The sequence below is a fragment of the Macrosteles quadrilineatus genome, unplaced genomic scaffold, assembly GCF_028750875.1.
Source record: "Macrosteles quadrilineatus isolate MER2022 unplaced genomic scaffold, UCM_ALF_1.0 Scaffold_2__2_contigs__length_208266976, whole genome shotgun sequence".
In the NCBI taxonomy this organism is placed as follows: Eukaryota; Metazoa; Arthropoda; class Insecta; order Hemiptera; family Cicadellidae; genus Macrosteles; species Macrosteles quadrilineatus.
The window spans coordinates 29169511-29179838 of NW_026542595.1; the positions used below are offsets into that span (position 1 = coordinate 29169511).

General features: G+C 34.5%; 1 protein-coding gene across 2 annotated transcripts; it reads left to right on the forward strand.

Moving 5' to 3' along the window:
- The first annotated feature begins 613 nt into the window (after positions 1-613).
- On the forward strand, positions 614-9950 carry LOC128985766 (glucose dehydrogenase [FAD, quinone]-like). 2 transcript variants are annotated; one of them, XM_054405621.1, is made up of 2 exons: positions 614-691; positions 7967-9950. In XM_054405621.1, exon 2 carries the CDS (start codon positions 8004-8006, stop codon positions 9855-9857), a length of 1854 nt encoding a protein of 617 aa, XP_054261596.1. In that variant the 5' UTR covers positions 614-691; positions 7967-8003; the 3' UTR covers positions 9858-9950. The 2 variants fall into 2 exon arrangements, with proteins under 2 accessions (XP_054261596.1, XP_054261597.1); XM_054405622.1 differs by lacking the exon at positions 614-691 and adding an exon at positions 6736-6759.
- The last annotated feature ends 378 nt before the right edge of the window (positions 9951-10328 follow it).

The window sequence follows — 10328 nt, forward strand, 5'->3', positions numbered from 1 at the left end:
TATCCAAACAAATAGTATCCGTGAACAAAATTACTAAACCAATTTTGATCTGATTTTGATAAAATTTGGCGTGAATGTGTAGGGTTGGATGACATTGATATAGTTTTGAACCCATCAGCAAGTTCAGGTTATGGGAAAAAGGTGTTAAAGAGTTTCCAAAGTTTTCAAAAACCTGTTTTTCCAAATGTTTACTTTTTAAAACTTGTTTAAACATGAAAATTCTCATTTTTCATTACAGCCATTGTGTAGAGCTTAAAAACAAATGTTGTATTTTGAAGTATGATTGTACAATTAACGGTTACAAAGAAAATAAAAAAAATGTCTAATCATAATCCCCATGTTATTCTTATAGAAAAAAGTAAAAGATCACAGTTTTTTTTTATTTTTATTCATGCAGATATAATTTCAAACAATTTATTTATTTAAACTATTATTACCCATGAGAAAAACAATTCCAAGACCAAGTGTTGCCACAGTCAGTGCTAATCCACAGGTAAAGTAGCTGTTAGTGAGGTGTCAAGTGCCGTTAAGTCCCAGTAGGTATCCTGTAGTAACCTTGACCTCTAAGGATCTGAGCAGCAACAGATGTTCAACAATGCTCAGATCAGCTGGCGAGCAGTCCTGTCCAAGAATCATTATTGCTTGCCTCCCTACTGTTCAGTCAGTTTCAGCTGAGCCTCTCAATAAAAAGGTGAGTAACTTCATATTTTATTTACTGTTACCAATTTAGTATTGGATTTGAATTGATTAGTATTTATTTGTTTTTAAATTGATGGATCCTTCCTTTTACTCTACTCTACACTTTTTACTTGAAGTGTACTTTGATGTACCTACTTAGTTTCAATAAAATGTTAATGTTATTGTTTCTTATTAACTAAACATACATTCACGTAACATTTTTGTTTTAAATAAAATCAGAATAGACATGATACAACTGTTGAACCACGCTTTGTACCTCAGTGTTCATATCACACAAAATTACATGTCATATTAATTTGTTAACTTTTTTATTTAACTAGAGAAAATTTGTTTTGAAAAAATAGATATCGCTTATCAAAACAAAGCAATAGTGTTATGCCTTTCATCTTAAAACACTTAATTTTGTGAATTGACACAAAATACTGGTGAAATACGTCCGCCGCCGCAAACCTGCAGACTAAGAGAATTTTCAATTGCCTGATTTTATTTACAATTAAAAAACCCTTAAAAATATCACATTTATTCGCATTCTAAATAGCTAATTTAACGAGTACTTAGGTTTGCTGCAACAGAGCAAAATACGAGGCTTGTCCAGAAAGTAATTACCGTTTTGGAAAAAAGTACACGGATAATTTTTTTTTTTCGACTATTTTTTTTTTACAAGAAAGAGGATATCTTAATCTAGTTTCTACCATTTTTTAGACATTTGTCGTAGCGAGTTTTTTTAGGGTTTCACAATATCGTTCCGCATTGATTGTTTCCTCTCTGGGTAGAATATCAACAAGCAGAAGGCCCTTTCTGTCCCAGAACTATGATTTTTCTTTTAGCCAAAGTTGTTTTGACCTAATGATTTTTGGGGGATCGTGATTGTCTCCGTTTCATTACTGTTGTTTGGATTCTGATGGAGTGCCTTCATCACTGTAACGGTTGAGAAATGTCAGGCACTGGGGCCAAGTTGCTTCTTTTTGTGTTCATCCGTAAGCGTTTTTGGAACCCAGCGAGAACACATCTTGCCAAAATTCAAGCGATTAACCACAATATCATGCAAAAGAGATTTTGAAATTTGTGGGAATTCATCAGAAAGCATTCTTATGGTGAAACGTCTGTTTTCACGAATTTTTTCATTCTTTTTTTCAACCAATTCCTGACTCACAACAGATGGCCCCCCGCTGCGAGCCTCATCATGAACATTATCGGTTCACCCATCATTAAATTTCCAAACCCATTTTCTTACCATTCCATCACTTATATCATATCTTTTTCTCCATAAACTTCAGTAAGTCGGCAAAGAATTTCAGCAGGCTTCACGTTCCTTGCGTTTGAATTCATATTACAGAACGCACCTCACAGTCTGCGGGATCAGAAATTGTTTCCAACATTTTGAGTTCACACTAACTAATGTAAAAACAACACAATTATGCCCTAATTGCGTCAGCTGTTCAACAATGAACCAAGGAGACTAACATTGTTGTTAGCGCTGTGCCGGCGGTAGAACGAAACAGTACTTACTTTCTGGACAAGCCTCGTACGAACATAAAGTGTTTTTTTTTGTGAAATGTTTAGTATAAAATAAATGCATTTTTCAAATTTGATCAAAACATGTTCATTGATAGGCAAACTAAAACAGTTTATTTATTCTTCATGAAAATAACATGGGGATTTTAAAATTCAAATTTTTTGGATAGTAATGATAATATTCAACATACTAAATTATTTGTGTATTAAGCTTAGGGTATTAAAAGAAATTGCAAAGTTGTATGTTTTTAGGGTGAAAAAATGGGAAAACCCCATTTTTACCCCATACAACCCCTATAAACCCCCGTTCCCATAGCCCAAAATCCTGTGTTTATCTGTTATTTGTGGATTTTCATCTTTTTTTATGTCAGTAAGCTGATAAAAATACAACCTGGACTTCATATACAAGCTGGCCTTCATTAAAACCTATCCATTAAAAAAACCTGTAAAACCCTGACCTAATGCCATCTTTTCCAAAACACTTCATTCATTTTAATTATGTTAACAAGATTCTCATTATTTTTGTATGCTGATAGGTTGCAATCTGTAATGTATATAGGTTGTTTTTTTAAAGCCCAACGCAAATTAAAATTACCGTAAGACAGATTTTATTGACAATACAACCTTATATTTTGGTATCCCTGTTGTCTTTACTTCATTGCCGATCAGCTGATATGCGTTGTGCATAGTAATCTATGAGGTTTAGTGTATCGGGAATTTTATTGTAAATAATTACACTAGACATTCCATCCCCACGTTAAATTTGTAGCCAGATTTTTCTACCAAAATCGTCGTAGTTGATGTGAGCCACCTACAGATTGTGTTGATCTAAATTACTAAATTCTGTCGAATACACAATCTTTTTTACCAAGACAAACTTGGGAAATGACTCTTGATGAGTTATATAGCAACTGTTATGACCTATCAACCTGGTTAGCAAAAAAAACATTTTTTTATCAGAATTTATTTTACAACTAGTGTACATGTTGCTCGAATTGACTATTGTCCAGTGTAATTTCTTCTTTCACTGATTTAATTTTGAAGACATTCCTAATTGTAGTGTTGGATACGAACCAGGTTGCGCCAATAATTCTTCTCATAAATAAAACAGAAATAAAATAAAATTTTAGACACTAGCGCATTCTGTGACTATGGCTCACACAACTATGTTCCTTTTTAATAAAAAATGGTTACAGCTGGTCCATATAGATGGGAAGTCTACTTCAGTATCCAATAGTCAACAACACTGCTGTGTTTCCCCAATCTTGAAGAGTTAGACTCCATTCACAACATATACTGTAGGCAGTTTGAGGGGAAGTTCCCCCACCACATTTCTCTACTTCTATGTTGCAGCTGATTGACGTTTTGAAACATATCAGCTGTTTAAGCTATGTTTTAATGGTAGGATCAAGATGTGGAGGGAATAGATTTCTTCCCCTAAAACCGCCTAAATTTTGTGAACAGAGTATAGAATAATACGTTGAAAGTAAATGATTTTGGTTTTATGCCAAGAAAGGTTTGACATTAAGTTTCCAACTGTGTGATTCTAGTTCCTTGTAAATTAACTATTATTGACATGTACAAATTTAAGGAAATCAAATCCGTAGTAAACAAAAAATACCGTTGCAGCAAATTTGCAGACTAAGATTTGATTTTCTCTTAAATCTAGAGATGTAAGTTTTCCTTAAATTTGTATATGTCAATAAATTTGTATATGTTTAATAGAGTTAAGAATTGACTTCATCCCTTGCTTTGCCAAATTTTTCTCTGACCACACACACACACACACACACACATGCAGGTCAGAGGCCTATATATGTGGAGGGCAAATGCAAGGTCTAATGAGGTCACCAACCTTTTGTGAAAATTCCGAAATTGATCAAGAGACACAGAAGCTAATTCTATAATGGCGCATTGTAACTGTTGTAGAATTAGGGGCACATTTCCAGTATACTTTGACTGCAGGACAAATTCTTCCTTACACGCAAGTCTCGTGACCTTGTAGTCTCCAACGCCAGGACCAGGTCATAGCAGATCCGTTGAACTTGATCTTGGCCACAGCTACAGCTAGTACCGGTCCTGGGTGACTGTGGTTAGTGTCGCATAACTGTGCAGACAGACCACTGTACAGTTAAACATTCACATTTCAGCTAACGGTCCACTCTTCATTGGTTGGAAAAAAAGCACAACAATTTTTCAAGTTTTACAAAGAAACTTTCTTTGAATCACACATTCGTAGGTTTTCAATTTTTCGAGGTTCTACAATTTGGTCAACTTATACATCATACAATCAAATTCTGAAATTCTTGCACACCAATAATTTTTTAGCGAATTTCCCATATAGGGAATAAGCTATTACCGTAGTACTCATGGTAAGACCTGGACGCGGGACCGATTTTTTGTTTGTTTTGAGGTCCTTAGAGGCCAAAAACACCATCCGTTCAAATTCATATATATATATATATATATATAAAATATTTATATTTTTATGTCTTACTAATATTATAAATGTAAAAGTTTGTGTGTTTGTTTGTTTGTTTGTTTGTTTGTGTGTGTGTTTGAAGGTCAATCACGCATAAACCACTGGATGGATTGGGCTGAAATTTGGCATGATTATAGCTCACATTCCCGATTAACATATAGGCATATTCTTATCTCAAAAATCCCTTCGGGCTCCGCCCCAGTGGCTCTGTAGTTTTCCATGTTAACCTTAAGAGTATTCATATTTAAAGGGATGAATTACAGAATTTAGTCAGCTGTTTCAACTAAAAAAGTTGGTTCCATGATATACAAAAGCATTAAAAAGTTATAAGATCTACCAACAGGGTGCAGCACTATATTTTTTTGAATTTATGTAAACAGCTAATTTGAACTAAGCAACAACAAACAACTGTGATACGCAATGAGTACTGTCAAAGTAGGATTGTTTACAGTTATGTTTATGTTTTTAATGTCATGAATAATTTATGATTTTTTAAATTTGTAATACTTTATTTTTCTTTATTGTTTAGGTGAAGAGGTAGAACATTATGGCTATGGTAGATGTGTAATACCAATGTATACCGTCAATTTAAAGAAGCAAATTTTATCAAACTTTGTCCTCCCCCATTGCAAACGCAAAGCTTGAGTATAACTGCAATAAGCAATTTAAACTTATATGCCAACCCCGTACGAAGGAAAAGTACTCTGCTAGTATGTATATATATATATATATATGTGAGTCCGTTAGCACTATAACTCGAGCAAAAATGATCCGATTTTGATGAAATTTGGTATAAACGTGTAAACCTACATTTATTCGAACGAGTTCACGAACCAGCATGATCGGACTATGGGAACGGGGGTTTACGGGGGGTTTTATGGGGTAAAAATAGGTTTTTTGAATTTTTTACTGAAAATACATAAAATTTTGCAATATCTTTCTAAACCATTTAGTAGAGCTTAAATAAACAAATAATTTAGTATCAGGAAGCATTAATATGTGCCTAATGGGTACGGAGAAAATTAAAAAAAAAATGTAAATTTAAAATTCCCATGTTATTCTTTTTATGGAGAACAAGTAAACTGTTGTAGTTTGCTTGTTTATGAACATATTTTGATCAAATTTGGAAATTTTTTTTATTTCTTACTAACTATTAACATAAAAAAACAGTTTTACCCTCCCTGATGCAGCAAACCTAGGTACTTGTTAAACTAATTCTATTTAAATAGGAAATAAATGTTATATTTTTGAGTAGAGATAGACATTTTAGTGTAAATCCAATCAGGCAAATGGAAATTTGCATAGTCTGCAGGTTTGCTGCGGCGGGGATTTTTTTTTTTTACTATAGGTCGGCCGCTTAGAAAACGACCTCCTCCAGCATTGGTTTAGCATTAGCGCGCAGGTCGTTTTCTAAGCGGCCGAACTATAGTCACTTGTTTTTAAGGGGCATGTCCACAACTTCATAACACATGTTATTGGTTTTTTTTTTATATCATACGGAAACATAATATCCTAATTATAATGTCTTGAAAACATCGATATTATATGTTTATTATTCAATTTCAATAATTTATTCTTCTAACAAAAAGCCACTTTTAATAGGCTAGTTTTTTTAATGACAGGTACACACTTTGAGCATATATTTTAAGCAAAATTTGACTGAAGGATGAAAGTAAAATGTTTTGAAAATACCTGCATAGCTTAACCAGCTATTTCTTCGGCCAGGACCAGTTATTAAATACAGTTACAATGATCGGTGGTAGCTGGATCCTGTTTAAAACCATCTAAATGTACTGACTTTTATCAGGATCTTCTTTTAGAGAATTTCCCATATACGAGTAGATAAGGATATGGCCATACCGTCTTACCATGAGTACTACGGTAATAGCTTATTCCCGTAACCTAAGTAGGTACTCGTTAAACTAATTCTATTTAAATTGGAAATAAATATGAAATTTTTAAGAAGGCATTTTAGTGTAAATCCTATCAGGCTAATGGAAATTCGCTTAGTCTGCAGGTTTGCTGCGGCGGGGGTATTTTTCTCCTACACTCTTGTTTACACTGTATCAGTGTCAAAATAACTTTAATAATAAGTTTACTTCAAACTATGTTTTTTATTTATATTACTGATTAAGTCATCCATAAAATAGTAAAAAAAGATCAGCTTACTCTGTTGACGAAACAAGTCTACAGGTTATAGCACATTTACTAGTCATTCTGAACAGTCAAACTCACATGCTAGGAATATTTTAAAAGACCTCACAAACTCCAACATGCATGACAATCAGCTGATAATATCAAGGTCAATAGCCCCATCTGCATAGCTCAGCAATGGGCAAAGAACTCAGCTCAGCAGTGTAGAATAAACCAACATAACGTCCATATGTTAAATACTATAGTTCTGTTTATAATAACCGTTTTTTTCTAACAAATAAGAAAATACTTCAATATTTTAAGTGTATAAAGACCACTAAAAGATCTCAAATTCTATTAACAACAAAGCAAATGAGGATTACAGGGTAACATTTTGCCTGTTAATCTTTTTTTTATTATTAATCATCACAGTATGAAAATTGATTTTCCCTCTGAAAATTAAGTCACAACTTCGATTTTATCTATTTCTCATACCTCTACAGTTTTTGTTAAATTATCAAATTATAAACTACCGGCAGTCCAGGAAATGAATTAAAAGATAGAGTTATGAGTTATAATTTGTTAGAAATGGAACAAATTAAATTCACTTCAACAAAGTTTGTTGTTGTGGTTAATTAAAGTGCTCACCTAACAATCAACAGGTCGCTGGTTCGATCCTGAAAAAAGTCAGTAGCTGTTTGTAGTTTGAAACTGGACCCAGCTGCTCCTAATCATTGAACTTATGATAAATGATCCTGACTGATGAAACGGTTGAACTTAGTCAGTAACAAAGCTGCACAGATCATCTATTATTCTACACTCATCATTCACTCATATTTGGGTTAAAATACGCACATAGGTACGCCACCTAGGCTTGATGCGAGGGCTTGATGAGCTTTTCACTGACTGACACTTACAAATGATAGAATAACTAGATTTTATTAGAGTAGTAAAGCTTTTTCAAGAGCAGTAAATATTTCCTTGCATATAATTCGTGAAATTAAAAAATCATCAACTAGTCTAGGAAATTAAAGTACACAAACCTCTTTACCAGATAGTATAAAATGTATAAGTATAACATCCAGCGTAAAGTTTTCTATTTAAAAATTATGTTTAAAGTTATTTTTTCTGTTTCAGATTTGAAGAGGAGTCAAAAGCGTGCCTGAATCTCACTATGAAGTGTAAGATACAATTCATTTTCATAGTAAAACTCTGTGTTTTTCAAGCAGTCTCATCAATTTTCTTTGAGTCCGTTTATCAACTTTATAAAGAAAGTCGCATACCTTTTAGAGAAGACCCTTACATTGGTAATCGCCCTATTTTAAAAGAGTATGATTTTATAGTAATAGGATCGGGGCCGGGTGGAGCAACCGCTGCCAACAGACTATCAGAGATATACGATTGGAAAGTGTTGATTCTGGAGGCTGGCAAAGATGGCTCAATCTACACAGATATTCCTGCAATTGTAAGCTACCTTCAGTTCACAGACTATAACTGGGGCTACAAGATGGAGAAAATCCAAAATCTTTGTCTAGCCATGAAGGACCAGAGATGTCCATGGCCCAGAGGAAAAGGCGTTGGTGGATCTAGTCTTTTGAATTACATGATTTATACTAGAGGGCATCCGGCAGACTTTGACAACTATGAAAAAAGTGGCAACACAGGGTGGGCTTACAAGGATATCCTTCCCTACTATCTCAAATCAGAAAAAATCAACATTCCAGATCTTATGAATTCTAGCTACCACTCAAAAAACGGTTACCTAGATGTTGAACAGGTACCATACAAGACAAAGCTTGTGGATGTATTCTTAGATGGTTGTGAGGAACTAGGATACAAACCAATAGACTACAATTCAGGTGAGGAACACGAGGGAGCTTCGAGAATACAAGTGACGATGAGATCAGGTAAACGAGTCAGTGCTGCCAAAGCCTACCTAGAGAGTATTCAGCACAGGCCCAATCTTCATGTGGTGGAGAAAGCTAGAGTTACCAAAATAATGATTGATCCAAAAACTAAAAGGGCGATTGGAGTTGAATTTGTAAAGAATAGAAAAAGAAGGAGTGTTTTTGCCAAAAAGGAAGTAGTTTTATCAGCAGGATCTTTAAATTCTCCCCATCTCCTGATGTTGTCTGGCATCGGTCCTAAGAATCACTTGGAGCTTCATAAAATTCCTGTAGTTAAAGATCTTCCGGTCGGGGAAAATTTACAAGAGCATTTTACAATGCCAGGAATGGTGTTCACAATAAACGTCTCTGAATCTATAACAGAGAATAAAGCATTGAATTTAGAAAACTTAGATCTTTGGTTAAGTGAGGGAAAAGGAATTCTTACTCTACCAGGAGGAGTGGAGGGTCTAACCTATGTGTCGTCAAAATACAATCAAATCAAGGATTTACCTGATCTCGAGTTGCTTTTCATCGCTGGAAGTGTAGCTTCTGATGGAGGCCATATAGTCAAAGACAGTTTTGGAATCAGTGAGGAATTTTACAATAATGTCTACAGATCAATAGATTATGCAGAAACTATGACTGTATTCCCGATATTACTGAGGCCAAAAAGCCGTGGAAGAGTTATCTTACAAGACAAAAATCCTTGGCACTGGCCTTTGTTTTACTTGGACTACTTCAATAATACATCAGACTTAGATGTGATGGTTGATGGAATAAAGAAAGTAGTACAACTAGGTCTGACAGATGCTTTTAAGAGTGTTGGTGCCAGGTTACACTCAGTTCCCTTTCCTGGATGTTCAAGACACAGTTTTGGCAGCGATGAGTACTGGGCATGTGCCACTAGAACGCTACTTCTGACCCTTCACCATCAGAGTGGAACATGCAAGATGGGTCCAGCTTCTGACCCTACAGCAGTGGTTGATCCAAGACTCCGAGTCCACGGCATCCAGGGACTGAGAGTAGTTGATGCATCTATATTCCCTGAAATCCCAACAGCTCATTTGTATGCTCCAACTGTAATGGTCGGCGAAAAAGCTGCTGATATGATAAAGGCTGATTGGAAGAGATCTTGTTAAATCAATAGACAGTTGACCAAATTGTATGTAGTAGACTGTAATTCGTATTAATTAAAGTAGACTCCCTCTCATTCCAGTTGGTTTGGTTTGGACAATGGACAGTCCTCCTTAAATGACTCAAACACTCGTCCAAATAAACACAACCATTTATGACTGGTCTGTCCTGATACTTTACTAGACTGCTAATTGAGTGTAACTATTAAAATGTAATATATATTCATATCAATATTGATATGGGCGCCCATGGAAATAGATAGATGTCTACTTAATTTGTACTATAGTCTACTCTATGTACATCACATTTACCTTGCAATTATTTAAACAAAATGATTATTAAGAAAACAAAGTAAATGTAGAATGAAGCGTTGCATAATGTATAACACTAGTGTGTGAAAAATAATAATGTCTCTAAAAGATAATTACTTTTTATGGATTCAAACATTCATGTTCTCAATGTAAATAAATTTGTTT